The 19986-nt window shown below is 51.1% G+C and overlaps 8 protein-coding genes across 8 annotated transcripts; 5 read left to right on the plus strand and 3 right to left on the minus strand.

The window, feature by feature from the left end:
• Window positions 1-285: 285 nt before the first annotated feature.
• Window positions 286-1572, plus strand: UHO2_06359 (uncharacterized protein; the record flags this gene model as incomplete). The annotated part of the gene is made up of 2 exons (XM_041556367.1): window positions 286-291; window positions 655-1572. 2 exons carry the CDS (start codon window positions 286-288, stop codon window positions 1570-1572), a joined length of 924 nt encoding a protein of 307 aa, XP_041412301.1.
• Window positions 1573-2076: 504 nt separating this feature from the next.
• UHO2_06360 (uncharacterized protein) lies at window positions 2077-4962 on the plus strand (the record flags this gene model as incomplete). The annotated part of the gene is made up of 1 exon (XM_041556368.1): window positions 2077-4962. The coding sequence occupies one exon, from the start codon at window positions 2077-2079 to the stop codon at window positions 4960-4962; it is 2886 nt and encodes a 961-aa protein (XP_041412302.1).
• Window positions 4963-5824: 862 nt separating this feature from the next.
• UHO2_06361 (uncharacterized protein) lies at window positions 5825-7270 on the plus strand (the record flags this gene model as incomplete). Its single annotated transcript, XM_041556369.1, has 1 exon — window positions 5825-7270. One exon carries the CDS (start codon window positions 5825-5827, stop codon window positions 7268-7270), a length of 1446 nt encoding a protein of 481 aa, XP_041412303.1.
• A 94-nt stretch (window positions 7271-7364) lies between these two features.
• Window positions 7365-8777, minus strand: UHO2_06362 (uncharacterized protein; the record flags this gene model as incomplete). The annotated part of the gene is made up of 1 exon (XM_041556370.1): window positions 7365-8777. The coding sequence occupies one exon, from the start codon at window positions 8775-8777 to the stop codon at window positions 7365-7367; it is 1413 nt and encodes a 470-aa protein (XP_041412304.1).
• A 606-nt stretch (window positions 8778-9383) lies between these two features.
• On the minus strand, window positions 9384-10190 carry UHO2_06363 (uncharacterized protein; the record flags this gene model as incomplete). Its single annotated transcript, XM_041556371.1, has 2 exons — window positions 9384-9818; window positions 9927-10190. 2 exons carry the CDS (start codon window positions 10188-10190, stop codon window positions 9384-9386), a joined length of 699 nt encoding a protein of 232 aa, XP_041412305.1.
• A 792-nt stretch (window positions 10191-10982) lies between these two features.
• On the plus strand, window positions 10983-13568 carry UHO2_06364 (related to MDM20 ### non-catalytic subunit of the NatB N-terminal acetyltransferase; the record flags this gene model as incomplete). Its single annotated transcript, XM_041556372.1, has 1 exon — window positions 10983-13568. The coding sequence occupies one exon, from the start codon at window positions 10983-10985 to the stop codon at window positions 13566-13568; it is 2586 nt and encodes an 861-aa protein (XP_041412306.1).
• A 418-nt stretch (window positions 13569-13986) lies between these two features.
• UHO2_06365 (uncharacterized protein) lies at window positions 13987-16500 on the plus strand (the record flags this gene model as incomplete). Its single annotated transcript, XM_041556373.1, has 1 exon — window positions 13987-16500. One exon carries the CDS (start codon window positions 13987-13989, stop codon window positions 16498-16500), a length of 2514 nt encoding a protein of 837 aa, XP_041412307.1.
• A 136-nt stretch (window positions 16501-16636) lies between these two features.
• Window positions 16637-18455, minus strand: UHO2_06366 (uncharacterized protein; the record flags this gene model as incomplete). Its single annotated transcript, XM_041556374.1, has 2 exons — window positions 16637-18175; window positions 18255-18455. The coding sequence occupies 2 exons, from the start codon at window positions 18453-18455 to the stop codon at window positions 16637-16639; spliced, it is 1740 nt and encodes a 579-aa protein (XP_041412308.1).
• Window positions 18456-19986: the final 1531 nt, after the last annotated feature.

Here is a 19986-nt window from a genome sequence, read left to right on the forward strand (position 1 = left end):
CGGTTAGATGACCGATCTGATCAGAGATCGATCCGAGCCGATCTCACCAGAGATCGGGTGCAACACAGTCCCGCTCGTTGTCAGACTAGATCATTAAGTAGCAGTACTACCACCTTCGGCATGTGCTGCTAGTTGAAGTAGATAAAAGCCACACAAAGCGTAGAGACGGTGAAGGTAGTGCTTACGGCCGAGTAAAAGGCTTGAGCATCTGAGCACGGACCACATGTGTCACAACCTACTCAAGACAAATACTTTAGTTGAAGATGCGTCGGCATCTCAAGCAAGATGCACGTGTCACGGCCGAGACACTGAGGTGCAGGAGGCTTACTTAAGCGAGAAGCACGAATGAGATACACGATCGTTGCCATGGCGACAGCTTAGTGGCACCCAGTATCATAGCAACACAGAAGTATGAATGAAGTAACACGTCCTGTCTTGGATAGGACTATAGCGGCGAATAGAGTATATATATATGCATTTGTCATTTAGGTCCACACCATATAAAACAGTAGTATTATATAGAACATACGGCTGTGGTAAAGGGAGTCTGATCATGACCCCGATAATGCCGTATACTAATTGTTATCTTCAACTGATTAAGAGTCTGAAGAAGCTATCACCGAGCTAACCGAAACTCATCGACAACCATGGTAGAAGACACCGAACGAAACGAGGACCAAAGGAAGCAGAAAGGGCAAGAACACCCAGGTTCGGGTCGACAATAATGCCACGAACGAGAACGAGCCGGAGGCCATCAACAATGAAGCCGACGAAGACACTGATTCCAACTCCGACTTTGATGATGGCGACAAGCGATATAACTTTCGCACCCTAGCAAAGCTCCTCGAACCCATGCCAAAGCTCACGTCACGAAACTATTATAGCCGGAGCGCTCACGTGAAATCTTTCCTCCAATCCATGCCCCATGCGATGAAACATCTCGAGGGAACATATGACAAGAAGCACCCGAAATGGAGCCGCTCCCTCGATGATGCTTTAATCAACGCCCTGCATGGAACAATTGACACTACCGGGGAATACAATGTAAATTACCTCGTTCTAGATGTAATCAAGGAGTACCTTACTTTCAACCAAGTATGGAGAAAGATCGAAAACGGTCTCACGAATGAAGCCACCAAGACGTCTCACAGACTTGTGCTCATCTCGCAGCTCAACGATACAAAGATGTTTCACTTGGACGCCAGAAAGCTAATTCAAGAGATCTGGTCCATACAGACTGAAAGCAGCCTCCTCGGCAAACCATTCGCCGATGATACATTGTTCTTGGCTCTGCAGAAATGCACGATCCAGCATCCGGTGTACAAGGAGACGGTTGCCACCATTCATCAAATCGATTTCAACACCCTTGCCACTGCACTAAGTATCTGGCAGACCGCTGTTGAGAGCGTCCCCGCACAAAAGATTGACCCCCGACAAGCCAGTGCTAGAACCGCCGGCAACGACGATCAAAATGAACGGGCCGGAGAGACCGAAGCCGAAGCCGACAACAGCCACGCGAGCTCAAGGAACGCAGGCAGACCACGCCGAATCCGATGCTGGATCTGCAAGTGACCGGGACATGGTATTAGTCAATGCGATGCCTTGGTCACCATTCCCAAAGACTCCCCCCTCGCTGAACCTAAATAGGAAGTGTGGTGCTCCCTCACCCTCCCATTGAAATGGCAAGACCCCTTGAACACAAAAGAAACAGCCCATTGGATCTTGGACTCGGGGGCGAGTTATCATATGGTGAACAACTACAGCATGCTCATCCACCCGAGAACTTGCCGAAAGTGGATAATTACTGCCGGAAGCGAGGTCTTGGAAGCGGCAGCTATAGGAGATGCAAGCATATCAACAGATTACGGGGAAATCTCCCTACAAAATGTATTGTATGTGAAGCACCTTAATGTTAACCTTCTGTCAATGAATTCATTAACGGATGAAGGAGCACGAGTGATATTGGACACAACTGGCGGTCAAATTTTTCTAACAAATGGCATGACACTTAAGATTGCAAAGAATCGCGAGTGAGGACTTTTGGAGTTCCGAGGCGACACATGGCAAGAAAGCGCGATGGCCACATCAGCACCATTGTTTGAAGGTGTTGATGAGGAGTTCGAGCATATTAAGAATGAGCCGAAAGTTTCAAAGCAACAACTATGGCATGAGCGTCTCGGACACCCAGGAAGAGATAAAGCTAAGGCAATCACGAGCAAGTTAAAAGATAAGCATACCATGAAATTGGATCCAAACACTGCTCTGACATGTGAGCAGTGCATACGATCCAAGAGCACAAGCGCTCGGATGGGGAAAGGTAGCGGCGAAAGAGCCATAGGGCCCCTGGATCTTATCCACGTCGATCTAATAATAGACTCATCCCACGTGACGGAGTACACATGCACGTTGGTGCTGGTCGACGATCATAGCAAGTATGTGTATGCACAGCCATTGACACGAAAGAGTCATGCGTTTATGCAACTCAAAAGGATTGTTTCATTCCTGGAGACACAGATGGATCGGAAGCTAAAAGCGATCCAATCTGATCAAGGAACAGAATGGAAAAGCAATGATGCATTAGAATGGTCGCTAGAAAAGGGTATAGAGTGGCAAACCACCGTAGGGTACAACAGCAAACAAAATGGATGGGTAGAGAGAATGAACAGGACCCTTGGAGAGAAGATGAGAATGTTGCTAATGCAGAGGAGACTACCGAAGAAGTTCTGGCCATACGCGATCAGAGCTGCGGCATTCAAAATAAACCTCACTCCGAGCGTTGATAATGAATTCCCTTATCAAGCAATGTTTGGCAAGTCGCCGGAACAAGCTTTAAAGCTCCTACGAGTGTTTGGTTGTCTGGCATGGGTAAACATACCCAAAGTCAAACGGGACAACAAGAAACTGGACCAGCGAGCCGTTGCATCCATTTTCTTGGGATACAGTCTAGAGAGAAAGGGCTGGCTCTTCTACAGTCTGGACTATAATCCGAACATGTTCTGGAGCAATTCAGCAAAATTCATGGAATCAAAGTGCTGGTCAGACAGAACAGAGTGGCGACCGGTTGACACAAAGGCACCTCCAGTGATGATGACAGAAGAGAATTTCGAAGATCTAGGATACAACAAAGAAAATATATTCGACAAAACAGATGAAGGGCCACTACAAGAATACATGGATATGGAGACAGATTTGGAAGAAAGGTTAAGCAGAGGAACAGCAGAGGTGATGGAACAAGGATCAACCGCCGAAACTCAGATTGACAGCGAATTCTTTGGACTCGTAGTGATGCGACCGGAACGGAGAAAGAACCTGGACCCAACCATACATGAAGCAATGAGTGGAGAAGACAGAAAGCACTGGGAGGAGGCCATGCAAAAGGAGCTGGATGGATTGGAGGTGATGGGCACATGGGAGATAGCCGACCTCCCAAAGGGTGCAAACACTGTCAACACACGTTGGGTACTCAAGATCAAAACCGATGCAAACCTCGTGCTGACAAAGTTCAAAGCCTGGCTCGTGGCACGAGGTTTCACCCAACGTGAGGGCATCGACTACACAGAGGTCTTCGCACCAGTAGCACCCATCCAATCCATTCGAGGGGTGATCGCTGTCGCAGCAGTACGAGATTGGGAAATAGATTCTATTGACGTAAAGCAAGCGTACCTGAACTCCACTATACACCATGATGTATATCTCAAGCCCCCAGTAGGAATCAAAATACCACCCGGAAAAGCGTTGAAGGTAGTGAAAGGACTGTACGGTCTGAAACAATCGGGCCGAGAATGGAACATTGAGTTAGACTCACATCTCCGGACAATCGGATTTCATTGCATGCCGAGCGCACCATGCCTATACTCAAGAGGGACAGGCGACAAGATCACGATCATCACAGCATACGTGGACAACATGCTGATAACATCACCCAGTCATGATGAAGTAGACCGCACTAAGCGAGAGATCATGGACAAATGGGAGACGCAAGACAACGGAAGGATCAAAGAATTTCTGGGTATCAAGATCACACGTGATAGAAGACGGAGGAGGATATCTCTGGGCCTAATGGCATACATCAAAGAAATGGTGAACAAATGGTTAGGAGGAGCAAACGAGAAATCTTGGGTACCCATGCTGAGCATAGCGAACGTCGCTGGAGGCGAGAGATGTGAACCTCAGCGAGCAAAGAAGTATCAAGAGTTGGTCGGCCAACTATTATGGGTCTCCAACACAGCCCGACCAGATATTGCCTTTGCTGTTGGCGTATTGTTGCGATATATGTCAATCCCGATCGACAGTGCATGGAAGGCAGCCATTCACGTGGTAAAGTACCTGAACCAAACGAATGAATATCAGTTGCACTTAGGAGGGGAGACAAACAAGCACTCGGATACACCGGTAACGACGTATACCGATGCAAACTGGGCATCCGACCCCACAAATGGACGAAGGAGCACCTCGGGGTCAATAACATATGTGTATGGATGTCCAGTGAGTTGGAAATCTCATGTTCAAAAGTGTGTGGCATTGTCAGCAGTCGAAGCAGAGTTTGTCGCCGCTTCCGAAGCGGTGCGAGAAACATTGTTCTTCTCATATTTGCTCTGGGACTTGGAGATCACGGACGTTCGGCCCGTGCTATACACAGATAGCCAGGGGTGCATACAGGTGAGTAAAGATCCAGCCAAACATTGGAAGTTAAAGCACATCGACACACGGTATCATTTCGTCCGCGATCACATGCAAGAGGGCGATGTGGCAATCAAATATGTCGGAACAGCAAACAACGTTGCAGATGTCTTGACAAAACCTTTACAGGGTCTCAACACCTCACGATTGGCTAGGATGATAGGGCTGGAGATCCCACCGAAGGGGGGAGTTGAAGATGCGTCGGCATCTCAAGCAAGATGCACATGTCACGGCCGAGACACTGAGGTGCAGGAGGCTTACTTAAGTGAGAAGCACGAATGAGATACACGATCGTTGCCATGGCGACAGCTTAGTGGCACCCAGTATCATAGCAACACAGAAGTATGAATGAAGTAACATGTCCTGTCTCGGATAGGACTATAGCAGCGAATAGAGTATATATATATGCATTTGTCATTTAGGTCCACACCATATAAAACAGTAGTATTATATAGAACATACGGCTGTGGTAAAGGGAGTCTGATCGTGACCCCGATAACGCCGTATACTAATTGTTATCTTCAACTACTTTGTTATGCTCCGCAGTCGATGCGGCTCTCTGCCGCTCTTCTTTTGTATATATAGACTCCTTCTCTCTCCTCGCTCTCTCTCCCTCTTACCATCATCATCATCATAAATCACACGAAACTTCAACTCCGCTCACATGTATATACTGTATATATCTCACAGAGAGCACTAGGCTCTCGCCAGATTCCTTTAGTCAATTTAGTATATGTTTCTGCCTTAAAGAAGTAGTGACATCGTACTTAGACTATCCCCGATCGCCAGTTATCGGGACCCAAACGCCGTCAAACTCCAACAGGTGAGAGCCTAGCGCTCCCAGCTCGATATATATACATCTGGATGGCACATGCCGAATGTGTGTGTATTCTCCTTAATGACCAAGCCTGACAACGAGCAGGACCACATTGTACCCGATCCCACCCGTATCGCCTCATGTCATCTTACATCATCATATTGGATTGCTATTATCAACAAGTGATGGTTTCGCCTTCTGGAGCTGCTACAGTTTCTGTCAATCTGCTGCACATCACCATCGTCAGCCTCATCATCATCTCTCTCTCTCTCTCTCTCTCTCTCTCTCTACACCTCTCTCTACGCACGTCTGGCGGGTCCAGCGATCATGCTTCCTACTCTCGCCCTCGGCAACTGTATGCCTGGCGCTTTCCGTCTGCCATGCTCCTTCTACCGCGGCGGCACCTCAAAAGGTCTCCTATGGTCCACTTCTACCCTCTCTCCCTACCCTCCTGCTGCGCGAGATAAGCTGATATGTAGAGCAATGGGCTCGCCCGATCCGGACAAGCGGCAGATTGACGGTCTTGGCGGTGGAATCTCTTCCGTTTCCAAAACGGCTATTGTTGGTCCACCGAACTCCGCCCTTGCTTCACAGCTGGCAGCCAAGGGAATAAGTTTCAAAGATGGAATCGACTTTGCAGATGACCAACGCTTAGCGGCGGACAAAGAGAAAGGGTGGGATTTGGTCTATAGATTTGGTCAAGTGCCCGTGCAAAAGGGGACGCAAATCGACTGGACAAGTACATGTGGCAACCTCGTTTCTGCGGTTGCGCTCTTTGGCTTGCATCAGGGACATGTGCCACAGAGTAGGATTGGCGCAGTGTTTGAGCAGAAGCAGGCAAGGCCGGCAAAGGTCGGTGATAAGTTCTCTTTCCCCGTGAGGCTGATGGTGACGAGTTCAGGTCAAATCATTCGAGCCAACGTCCCAGTAACTCTCCACTCCAATTCACAAGGGTCTATATGGTATCCGGACTTGCAAGGCTCAACCACTATCTCTGGAGTACCAGGAACCGCACCCGGTATCCTAATCGAAACTCCACTCGACACTTGCTCTCTCCTCCCCACGGGCAACCAGCTGGACACCCTACACCTCAACGGCACCTCTTTCCCAGTAACGATCATCAACGCAGGTCTACCAACGATCTTCATCTCCTCCTCCTCTATCCCCAACACCGTCCTGGATCCCGTCCAGCTTGCCGCCTTATCGCCATCGGACCTCGACGCGAACCGACCCCTAATGACTCTCCTCGAAGACCTCCGGCAAGCATCAGCGACCCTGTCGCCCTTCTTAGGCAAAACCATGAGTCCCTCCGCACCTAAAATCTGCATCGTCCACCCGAAACCCAAAGAAGGATATACAACAACAGGTGGGGATAGGGTGGAAGAGGGAGAGATGCATCTATTGATTAGAGCGGTGAGTGTGGGCAATTTACATCGCACTGTTCCTGCCACTTGTTTGAGTGCCTTAGCCGTGGGTAGAGCTTTGAGGGAGAGTACGATTGAGAAAGCTGTACAAGCAGGAGCAAGCGGAGCAAGCGGAGCAAGCGGAGTGCGAGGCAAGAAAGGCGAGGCGGAGCAAGGGGAAGGGATATTGTCCATTACAGTGGGTCAACCAGCAGGAGTCTCGGAAGCAAGTGTCAAAACTCGAGCGGCCACACAACAAGACAAGTCGAAAGGGTTGCAAGTGGTACCGGAGTCGATTGTGTATTATAGGACAGCTAGACGGATTATGGATGGTTGCGTTGACCTTGCTCATTCTCTTGTTTCTTCATGATAGCTCCATATGTTTCTACACATACACACATGAGAAATATACCCAAGGCATTATCCATTTCCGCTCAAAAGCATGAGATCCTTCTTGAATGCCTCTATCCAACCACTGCCTTGTAGAGTTTGCTCAAGTTCCAACCAACAAGGAAAGGAATCCCCCAACAAGCCGCATCCCCTACCTCACTCAAACTCCTCAATTCCGCCGGTAAGATGACATACCTCTGCCCACTTGCACAGGCCTTCTCTTCCCTTGCTTCCTTCACCTTGTTCGCAAACTGGCCACCCACAAAATCGCCATCTTTGTAAAAATTATGCATCTCAAGATCTTTCTTCGTCCACCTCCGTCTCAACCATTCTTCAAACTGGTTTCTTTCCTCTCCACCGCTCTCTGCTGGCCTCTCATTCTTCCCCAGTGGTGGAACATCCGTATTGGCAGTTGAGACTTGGGCGAGGCTGATGGGATTGGAACAAGTATCGTTCTCCACCGCGTTGGTTATCCTTGTCAAGGTAAGATGGATATGAATCGCTGGTGGTGGCACCCCCTGCATAAAAATCGACCTTAGCGTATAATAATCCTGACCAAACCCAGCAGGAGGAACACCTGGATAACCAATCGTCAAATCGACCAACCACAGATCATCCATTTCCTTGGCCAACGTTGTTAGACAGAAGAACAATCCTGTTGACCTCGGCAGCAATACGTTGTCCAAGTCTTTGATTCCCATCTTCTCGGCGAACTTTGCCGAAATCGGTCTTGTGTTGTTCGAAACCAGTGTTCCCTCTGGAAAGATCAACAGGAGCAACTTTTTTGCAGTGTTTGCTTTTGATTCGCGAGTGGTGTGGTTTGTAGAAGCGACTTGACTCAGCTGTTTGGCAAGTTGAGCCTGATCGGAGGCCCAATTCCTCTTGAGGAAGATAAATCGATAAAACTGCATACCCCAGCCTACGAAAGGAATCCACTTTAAACTATGCTTCAATATAATCAAAATACTATCCGCAAGGCCTGCATAGTAGGCAAAACACCAAAGATATAGCCAATCGGTATAGACCTGATGATTCGACATCCATATCGCACGACTGGGAAGATCGAAGCAAGTGATTCGACCGGTTTGCTTATCCCGATGAACAAACGGTTCTGGATCGAGATATCCTCCTCTTCCATCACCGATAGAGATCACCAGTTGAGTGGGGCCGAAGAATTGAGAAATGAGGAGGAGCGCTCGTGCGAAAGCGAGTTTGGTGTATCCGATGCTGGAGTGGAAGATCGGACGGGTGGTGGGGTGGAGAGATAAGGGCCAGGAGAGAAGTTGGAAGAGATGGATGGAGATGATGCAAAAGTTAAAGATGATGGCTAAAAGGATGGTTTGGATGTATGTTGAGCCGGGTGGGCGAGAGGTGATGGGGATGGAGTAGGGTCGAGTTGTCGTGGTGCATCCGAGACCGGTTTTGGATGAAATTTCTTCATGCTTCTTCGAGGCGCTAGAAGCGCCGCCAATGCCATTCGAGGCCATCTTTGCAGAAGCTCACCTCGCTGCCGAGCGAGCTTGCGCGTCTAAAACCCGACCGAGACTTTGGTCGTCAAAGCGTGTTCGGGATGATAGGCGTGGTGCTGGAGAAGCACAAGTCCGTCTGCCGTTCGTCTAAGATGTAGAATCCAGGATCCAGGGAGTGGCCGAGGGGAGTGATCGAGGGTAGTGATCGAGGGGAGTGACCGAGGGAGCAGCGGTATAGCAGCCTTGAAGGGATGGTGGTAGTCGTAAGAGAGAACCATGTTGGACGAATTGTGCAATGGGCTGATGCTGAGTTCGGTCGAGATGCTATGTATGCAAAGGGTCGCACAGACAAGAGCTCGGCTTTCACGTCCCGGAATGTTAAAGCGCGCTCTGAAACACGTGCTTTCCACTCGACCTCAACGCACGGACCAAGCGAATCCGAACCAAAATCCGAACTTTGTGAGATCGTCGCAATGCACAAACTCACATTCGCTTGCCCCTTGTCAGCAAACTGCACCACAGAACAAGGCAAAGCATCTACTGTTTGATATCATCCCGAAGCATGCTACTGCCTCGATCAAGTGCAAAGCAACCAACATGCTCGGCGATGCTCTATCATTCTGTTCAGCGCAAACTAGTCCCCTCGCCAAGGTAGAAAGTACGACCAGCCGGTCCATCTGCAACTCTACCCAAACCTGCTCCTGTCTTTGCCTCAACTACCTTGTCCACTTTCCCAGCATCCATTCCAACAGCTCTTGCAAGACGAGATCCAACACTGCTTCCTGCTCCACGAATAGCGTCTCTTGCTGCTAATGCTGCGCTGCTCTCATTCCGAAGCGAAACGTGTTGAGTGTCGATGACACCGGTTTTGATGCCACCTGTTGCTGTCTGTTGCGTTGCTAGAGGGGTTCCCACTGATGCGTTGGATGACGAGGAGGAGGAGCGGTCAGAATTGCCGAGCTTTTCGGAGATCATGTTCTTAGCAAAGACCATCCCATTTGCGAAGAGATCGTAGTAGTTGGCGTTGATGAGCTTGTCTACTGCTCCAATCAGGTGTTCCTGCAAGACCCAATCCGAACATGATAGAAGCCAACCGCAATGTCAGTGGTGTTATGCTAAAGCATTCAAGGTAGTGCGAATCATGGGGGGAAAGATAGCGTTACTCACGTTCCATCGAGCCTTGATCTCTTCTGTGACAGAGGGTCGTGCAGGAGCGACATAGGCCGGCCTTAGCTTTTGGCGAGTAACACGCTCTTTGCCTTGCTTGTCCCAATTATCTGGATCGATATCGTTGAGTTGCAGCTTGATGCGGTTGAGTGCGACAGCAGTGTCGTGTGTTCGAACTGCGATGGTGTGACGAAAGGTGTAGAGTAGCGAGGTGGCTACAAAGACACCACCGATCGGCGCTAGGATGAATCGTGTTGCTGCCATCCTTGTCCAGCGACTAGCACTCGATTGGATCGCTCAAGCTTCTTTGGAGGACACTTGGGAGGACACTTGGGAGGACACTCGCGAGGACGCTTGATGAGGATGGGATCCAACGTTGCAAAGACAAACTTCTGGCAGAAGCACAGCAGTCAGAGTCTCATTCAATTCTGCGAAATGGTGATCGAAATGGGGATTGATTGCTTTCTTCGGAACTCGGCTTGGGAAAAGTCGTTTTGTGCTGGTAGGACATGTTGTAATGTGGAGAAGTTTTGTCCCGATAACTGACGATCGGGGAGAGCCTGAGTACGATGTCACTACTGTTTTAGGGCAGAAACATATATACTCGATTGACTAGGTGAACCTGGTGAGAACCTAGTCCTCTCAGCTTGATATATATACATCTGGATGGCAGTATCCTTCTTCATGATCTAGCTTGGCAACGAGCGGGACTGTGTTGCACCCGATCTCTGGACAGATCGGTTCCGCCCGATCCCCGATTGGGAAAAAAGGATTATGTCAGCATATATCATCATCTTGGATCGCTTCCTCCGGCAGGACAGAGCCGCTTCACTTGCTCAAACCCCTACGCTTGCTCACTTGCTCCCTTGCTCACTTGCTCCCTTGGACACCAACACCTATCCACACACACACACTCGATCGAGAGCAAGGCTGAACAACCTCGCAGCGCTCGTATTCAAAGCCTGGCTGCGTGGCAAGCCACCCGCACTGCGCCATCTGCCACCTGCACGCCTCTCTGCGATCCGACACAGACCGCCGTCGACCCTGCTGATCAAAATGAGTGCAGCTTTCAACCCAGTCTCTCTGCTCGCCGAGCGCACATGTGCGCCCATATACAACGCCATCGACACAGGCAACAGCTCCCTCGCCATCCGGCACGCCGACAAGATCCTCGCTTCCCAACCTGACCTTGCACTCGCCTCTGCACTCAAAGCCCTAGCCCTCGTTCGTTCCGGAAAGCGAAATGAAGCCAACCAAGTTTGCGCCAGACTCGTCACTCGAGGCCTGCGAAAGGGAGAAGAAAACGTTCTCACACCTCTCACATGGACGCTAGTCAGACTTGGCCGTCGCACAGATGAACTAGCTCTGCTCGAAACCGCAGTCAAAGACAGCCCCAATAACCAAGATCTAGCCCGGCAAACATTCTTCGCTCTCACCAAAGCGCAATCTTTCCAAAAGGCACAGCAGCTGGCATTGAAGATGCACAAATCCTTCTCAGCTCGAAAGCAAGGAAGAGGGCGGTTTGCAGACGAGTACTTCTGGTGGTCTATCCTCTCCTACCTTCTCCTAGCACGGGATGCGAATGCACCAGGTGCCGCATTGGCACTTCCACTAAGCCAACGAATGATCGAGAAGCAAATCGAAACCAAGCCGTTGGGGCTGAACGATGAAGAAGCATTGTGCTTGTTGCTGCAAGTGCTGATACGACAGGGCAACAAGAAAGATGCGTTTGACTTGATTGCAAACCAAGCATCCGTGGGGTACACACTTTGTGATCGCAACCTCGGCCTCGAATTCACCCGAACGGATCTAGCGAAAGATCTACAGGACTGGCAATACGTCGAACAGAACAGCTGGAGTCGAATCCAAGGCGGAAGTCGAAACTGGGCCCATTTCACAGCTTTCCTCGATGCAGCAGAGAAGCTCGGAAAGGAGCACATCACAGAAGCGCAGAAGAAGATCAATGTTCTGCTCAGTTCGAAGGGTGCTGTCAAGGACAGATCTGTTCGGCTGGCGGAGCTGCAAGTGATCCGAAAGCGGATAGCATTGGGAGAAGAGGTTGAAGCGCTGTTATTGAACAAGATGGTTGCTTACCTGGACACGTTTGCTAGCAAAGCTTGCTGTCATGAAGATCTGTTACCCTACCTTGGCCTTCTCTCTACAACATCGCGAGCCACTCTCACTGAAGCGTCCAAAGGAAAGTCAAAGCCGCTCCCAGTGCAGTCGGAGCTCGACCTGCGCACAAACATCTCAATCGCCAAGATCACCCGCACAATCCAACCTGCCTCCACCCTCACCGAGGCCAGCGAAGCAGCAATTGCAACCTCGCTCCTCAAACAATACCACGATGGTCTTTCCATCGCATCTTGCCTCCCAGAGACAGAGATGCAACCAGCGGACGAGCTGGCCTTGCTTGGCTCTCAAGCTCTGCTCTCCTGCTACCGTCTCTCCCACGGCAAGCTCTCCTATCTCCACCAAACGATCGCACTCCTCGAACACGCTCTCACCAAGAGCCAAAAAGGCTATCAACTACGCATGCTCCTCATCCGGACCTACATCCTCTCCGCCGCCTACGAGCGCGCCTCGATCCACTACAACCTGCTCGGCCTAAAAAGTGTCCAATCAGACACCCTCTCCCATCTCATCTCGGACCGTGTCTCCTGCTTCTCCGCCTCCACCACCAACGACGATTTGTACAAACTAACCCTCCGCACTCTATCCACCTCACAAGCGATATACGAAGAAAACTCGACCTCCACCCCGGAAATGATTGCGAAAGCGCTCGAACACGGCATCTACTCGAGAGTGGAAGAGTTTGTCGAATTTGGTGAAGCTCTAGATCGGTCCCTCCAGCGGCAGGTGGTACAGCTGGAAGAGGCGAGAAGTCATCTTCAAAGTAGGGCGAATTGGAAGGACTTGGAGAGGAGGAGCAAGTTCGAGCGCAGAATCGAGAGTGTGGTCAAGGCGGTGCGGGAGGGGGTGAGCGCAGGGTTGAGGGATCAGAGAGATTGGGATGTGTTGGTGAATTATCAGCCGGAAGGGAGTGCGAGTGTCGAGGAGTTAGTGCAGGTTGGACCGAGAGTTGATGTGGGGTGGGTCAAGTGTATTGCTTTCGCCCTCTCTGCAGGCGAGAATGGGGGGATTGACGAGGTGAAGGAGGAGGACAAGGCTAAGCTCACAGCGGCGGAGAAGAAGCTTGTTGAAGTGGTGCAGAGTGCGAGATCTGGAAGCTTCCAGGGTGCGATGTTGGTGGAGATGCTGGAGAGCACCAAATCTACGGTTCGTGCAGTGGTGAATGTAGCTGATGGCAAGACAGATGCTAGCCGGACAGCAAGGCCGGTCGACGCAGTTCACCAAGTCGGTCTAGCACTCGAAGCCATCTACCACACCCAAGCACAACTGGACGAGCAGACCAAAACAACGTGCAGCACTCACCTCGCCGAGATTGCAACGCTCGTCAACCATCTTTCGAGGTCATCATCGGATGGGAAACTGGAGCAGAACGAGGTATTGGAGCAAGCGCTCAGCTCACTTGGCAAAGAGAAGGTGCATCAAATGGTCGAAGCGAGTAGGCAGACTGTTGTGCGAAGCTGGACAAAGATGTTTAGCAATCTTGGTGATGCGCTCCGCGATGCTTTGTGACCACCATCATACCACAATCTTGGCTGCAATAGACACATAGACCAACACCATACTTGAGCATTTGTGTATACCACCTTGACAGCGGTTCCCTTGCTACGCTCGGTGCCTATCAAGTGAGCAAGTTAGAAGACAAGGTGCAAAGGGTCCGACAGCGCGTTCTCATTTCCCGTGTGAGTGTGTCTCCCTGTTGAAGCTCGATGGTCGCTATCGAAACTTGACTCCTGACCATATCCCCCATCCTCATCTTGCTCCGTTTTGATCATCGTGATACCCTTTGCGATAGCCTTGTCGGCCACACCGCCGGATCCTCCAAAGTAGACTGGCGAATACTAGCAACTCTTCTGCCCCACTTGGCTACGCCATATAACACTATCTATCACACAACCCAATCACATCGAAAGGCAGCACTATTGGAATCATGACCTCGCGCAAACTCTTCAGTCGATTGCGCAAGGCCGCGCCTCGATCCTCGGAGCATGCTCACCCTCCCTATACCAACGGTCACGCTCACTCCGGCTCCCACTTTAGCGACACCACCCACGACGAAAGAGTCTTGCGTCGCACCGACACCAACCACTCCACCTCTGCTCTATCTTCCGTCTCCACCTCTTCCCGCACGTCCAAGTTCTTCCGTCGTTTCGCAAGATCCAAACCACCACCCGTCCCGTCACTCCCACCTGCGCTCGTGCTCGATCTTGATGCTGGACATGCGCTTCCACGCACCTCCTCCACCACAACCCGCACTGGTGGCCAAGGAGGGCAACCAACAGCAGCAGCAGCAATTATCGCCCAATCCAACGCAGCCTATGCCTCGGCCAAACCAGCTCCCCTTCAACGGCGGGAAATGCTGCAAGCCCTTACGAACGCACATCTCGATGTCGCACAAATGCGTGACCTGGTGCGAATGTGCGGGTTGCAGATTCGAGAGCGCGGACTGGATACACCCGGACTGTTCAGACCTTTTAGAATAGCAGAGAGCGGGGAAAGCGTTCAACATATGCTTCAGCTCTTTCTGCTCTCGCTCGACACCTCGACCTATATCGCCGTCTTCCCCATCCTCCCCGAGAACGCGCTGGATAGGCTCGAACGAAGCTCCACCCGTCCACAATCAGCTCAAGACAAAGCAAAGATAGCCTGCGAAGAGCTCGATAAAGAACTAAGATACGCTTCGCCACACGATATCGTATCAGTGCTAAAGTGGGGGTTGCGTCACATGCGATTGCAGTGTTCGGACTTCAACTGCAAATCTTCCGACGAATGGTACGATTGCTTTTGCTCGCTTGAGCGTGAATCACGATATCAACCTCGAGCGATTGCGGATTTCTTGCATCCCAAACTACCACAAGCTACAGCAGAGTTGCTCAGCGAAACACTAGACTTGGTGGCAAGCGTAGCTGCGCATAGCAGTAGCAATCACATGTCTGCCTCAGCTCTATGCAAAAGCCTCGGCTTCTGGTTGCTCGGCAGAATAGGCGTAGCTCACCCACCGCCCACATTCGACGAGTTGAAAGAGACCGTGGATAAGGCAAGTGCGATGGTGGAACATCTTTTGCTAGCTCACATACGTTCTCAGGCCGCAGTGACGTATGCTATGCCACTACGCCTTACCGAGCTCGTTCAGAAATATCCTCATATCAAGCAAGGGTCAAGTACGCCGGGTTTGCCACCCGCATTCGCAAGTAGACCAGTACCAACCTTGAGGATAGATTTGAAATCGGAGAACATCCTTGTTTCTCAAGCCAAACCTCGTGTGCCAAGCTCCACCCTGGCCGACGCACTGGAAGCTCAAGCAGCGGATGGGATTGAAGGGGAAGAAGGAGAGTTGTGGGGTCAGACCATGTTGGCGATGGATTCCGATATCGGAGAGGGAACTGGGAGGGGGTATGAACTGTTGATTGACGAACATGTTAGGATTTTGCGAAAGGTAGACGAAGCAATCGCACTCAACACCGAGAAACACTCAGGTCTAAGTGATGCAGCGACCGCCGCCGCTACCCTAGCTGAAACCAAAGCTAACCGTCGAAGATCGCAATCGCTCTCCGACCTGCGCAATCCTTATTTGCCCACGCCCGCAAACCGACCTCTCTTCCCTCTACCCGAATCAGGAACATCATCTCCAGCAAAAGGATCCACACCAAAACGTAAAGCAGTCCCATTCGCAAACCTCTCTTCCGAAGCTCTCGAAGAAACCCCCGACCATCCCCCACCCCCTCTCCCTTCCAACCAGGATTTCTTCAACGGAGGTCTGCAACCGTCGCAATCCTGGCGTTCATTCTCAGAAACAGGATTTGGAATCATGTCTACCGCCTCTTCCGACCTCTCTCTTACCCAACTACATCTCCGCCCCACCCATCCGTCGCTTCCGACTCGACGCAGTCCGAGAGGGGCACTACACCGTGTTCGATCGACCACCTCGAACGGATATCGTCGTAAAACCGCTTTCCCCCTCCCACCCGCTCATACCGGGATCGAGGGTGTAGGAGTGAAGAAGATCAACACGGTAACAAAAGCAACAATGGTAGAGATGGATACGAGTTTTGCGATATTATGGCAGGACCAGTTATTGGATTCTAGTCCATGTGCCTCTTTCCCTAGTTTGGTGTTTGTTCAATTGAATAGCCACACAGCTACCTGTTTGAGGCAGAAAGAAAGAGAACATATCTGGTTGCTTATAGTGGAGAATGTTGTTCCGCCTCGACCTCCCACTCCACCGAATTCGGGTGGTGGAAAGGCTGGAAAGGGTGGAAAGGGTGGATGGGATGCAGATTCACAATGGGCTGAAAGGAGGAGTGTTTTTGGTGCACAAAGCATCAAGTCTGTTCGAATGCGACTCAGACGAGTCAGCACTGTCATCGGAAACGGCGTTAGTGGAAGGAATAGAAAGCAACAGCAGTTGGAAACGGTAGAGGGTGAGATAGCAACTGCTACTTGAGCGAACAAGAGGCACAACTCTCCAGCGTCGAGCTCAGACTCGCAAATGTCTCCACCCGCCCAATCGTCACAGGCAAGCACACATTCGCTTGCAGTATAGACCAAAACCACATCGATTTCAACAAGAACACTGCCGCTCAACACTGCTTACTATACCCCTTGGCCTTGACACCACTACCCCTGGGCAAGGCACCCCTGTGATTATCATGAGCGCCATTCTTGCCACCGGCTCCCCCTTCGACATGCCTCTCCTCCCCCACCTCGGCCAAGTTTCTATACCCACCTTGCTTGCCATCCTTCTCCAAACTCTCGGTAATCGTAACAATATCATACACCAACTGTTCGATCATACTCTCGCTCAGATTCTCCCTAACGACGACCCTCAAAATCTCGACTTTCTCCAGATCCGGACTGAGGTTGTAATTGGGAACGATCCAACCTTTGGCGCGAAGCAAGGTCTGCATCCAATGCTGTTCGAGGTGCGGGTTGCGAGTTCGGAAGGATTCGGACCAACGGAAGGCTACTACGGGAAGACCGGGGCAGTAGAATTCGGCGGAATGTTGGTCGATCGGATGCTGGTGTGTGTGCGAGCCGGTAACCTTTGATGCGGCCTCCTTGATAGCTCCCGCAGCGGCAGTGGCGGTGGAGGATGGGGTTGGGAGGGGTTTGTGGATCTCGGACAAAACTTCATAGTATCCGCTCTTCTCCAACGCCCTGGACAGAAGCCTAGCATTCTGAAGATCAGCTTGCATAACTCTCCTATACCCCTCAAAGCCAAGATTGATAAAGTTGAACAACTGACCAATCACCGGATGGGCGGGCCTACTAAAGTTCAGTCCAAAACTATACTCGACCGAACCCAAATAATGCAGCTCAAACACCAACTCCTTCGGCACCTGGTCGTTGGATCGGAACAAGACCCACCCCAAACCCGGATACACCATGCCAAACTTGTGTCCAGAAGTATTGATGCTCTTGACCCTCTCGATGTCAAAACCCCACTTCAACTCGGGAGTTGCAAAAGGAGCAACCATTGCTCCACTTGCTCCATCTACGTGAATCGGAATACTAATCCCCGTCTTGCTCTCATACTCATCCAACAAGCTTGCCATCCGCTCGACATCTTCATAATGTCCCGTATACGTCGACCCGAGGATTACGACTACACAAATCGTATTCTCATCCACCATCTCCACCGCCTTTTCCACATCCAAACAGTACCGGCTTTCTCTACTAACCGGCACCAGTCTCTCCTCGACATCGAAATAGCGCGCAAACTTCTCGATCGCAACCTGGGCGTTGGAACCAAAAACCATGTTCGGTCCGGGCTCTTTGAACGATTTACCCTGGGATCGCATGCGATGCTGCCATCGTTTTTTCGCTGCTAGACACGCAAGCATGATTGCTTCCGACGAACCGGTGGTGGCGACTCCCATGGCTGGTTGACGTTTTCCAGTGGTGGCATCCGTTTCCGTCGGAGCTTTCCAAAGATCGGCGAGCATGGATACGCAGCGAGCATGGATGGCCATGGTGGCCGGGTACTCGTCTTGATCGCACAAGTTGATCATCATCGTTTCCGTCATGAGTTTGGTTGCTTCCTCCGGCATCCAGGTGTGGACGAAAGAGGCCAGGTTCAAGGTCGGCTTGCCGTCGAGAGAGAGGTCCGCGTTCAAAAGCTGCCGATACGAGCGAGGATGCGAGAGATGTCAGCATTGATTCACACGGGGCAAGCGTGGACTGGTGGCGAGTATGTACCTGATAAGTAGCCTGAGCACCAGTCCCCCTCTCCGGGATCTTGTACTTCGGAATGGGCTCCGTCACATATCTTCCAGCATGGGCACCTGAATGATAAGTATGAGCCTTCCTGCCGGAGGGATGCTCAAGCAAGCTAAGGATAGGATGATCAGCGGCTTGCTCGATGAGCTCCTCGGGATCAATGTGTTTGCTGAGAGACATTGTTGCGTTTTTCTTTCCTTGTGGTTGGCAAGTGAGATCCAGTTGGGTTCTGCTCAAGGTTTATATATGCAGACGCGGAAGAGGTCTCTCACTCAGATGCTGACAAGACAGAGGGGGAAGAGGGAAAGGGGTGACTGAGAAAGTAGGACTTCCCTTGCCGACCGTCGGCAACTCTTTGTCATCCTTCAACCCTCCCCTGCCCCTCCAAGTCTCCCTCCAGCATTCTCCCCTTGCTCTGCACTAGCCTAGCTTAGAATGACAAAAGAACGGATGGTGATGGGCTGCCGAACATCTGTCAGCATTTCTCACCCATTAGCCGAATAATGACGCAGCTCTGCATCCACAAAAAGCCTTCCTTTGCCCGCCCGCGCTGCCGACGGTTGCAATAACCCTATCCCCCAACCTCTCACCGGTTCCTCATCCATGCTGAAGATGGTCTCGGCTCAGAGAATGATCACAAGGATCCCTCAGCCGAAAGAAGGTTTAATCCCAACTACGTTGCTCATGATCAAGCGAAAGACAATCGGCTGGGCGCGCTTGGATCGGGCAGCCCGATCTCCGTTTCAAGCAATCGGCTTCAAGCAATCGGCTTCACGCGTCGTTCAGTGCTAGGTTCGCCGCTCAGCACACAAGTTATACTATCAAGAACTGCTTGACAAGGCCATTGGACGCGGTTCCCGGGTCTGATCAGAGGCCAAAGGATCTCAACGATAGATTAGCAAATAGTAAAGAAGAATGACGAAGGAGTGCCTGTCCAATCCGTTAAAGCTCCCTGACCTGACCCTAAGCGAGAAGTGATGAGGGGGATCGGGTTGTGGATGGAATGAATCGAGGTTGTCATCTCCACCGCCAGCCAACACCAACACCTGACCGCTCACAATCCCCACCGACACCGCATCATTACTACACCCCACATACAATCCACCGAAACCCATTGTACCCGTCGCACTAGGCTTAGGGCGATGGTTAGAGGTGTGATTCGGACCATATTGAAAAGGTGGGGTTTGGTGACGGATAGATGAAAGGGTTAGGGCTAACCCTATCAGAGTGTCACCCTCGCCACCGCGCCTCCATTTCGGACGCTCTTTTCGCCGCTCCCTTCAGCATATCTTTCGCAAGCACTTTCTCTTTGAAACCGACGAAAAGTGGGCTCCATCAGGAAGTGGGTTCGAATCAATTCATATACCGAACCTCGCCAATGTCTGCGTTACCATCTGTATGGATCTCAATCCATTTCAATTCCGCACTCCCTTCGATTAATGCGAGCTTGCGTCTTTCTGCGTTCAACGCGACGTCGACTTGCTTGTCATACCCATGGCTTGGCTTCTCCCCAAACACCAAGAGCCAAGAGTAGAGTCTTGACCAAGTCTTTCCACAATCAGTTATTGGGCGATGCGATGCTTGCCCTTCTTCAATCCTCAGACTGCATCAACGCAGCCTTCGAGCAGCGCGACTGCGGTGGGTGACGCTGCGGTGGGCGATGCAAATTCACTGGGCAGCAAGATGAGGTATCTTGTTGCCACCAACTGCG

The sequence above is a fragment of the Ustilago hordei genome (assembly GCF_900519145.1).
Source record: "Ustilago hordei strain Uho2 genome assembly, contig: UHO2_contig_18, whole genome shotgun sequence".
NCBI lineage: Eukaryota > Fungi > Basidiomycota > Ustilaginomycetes > Ustilaginales > Ustilaginaceae > Ustilago > Ustilago hordei.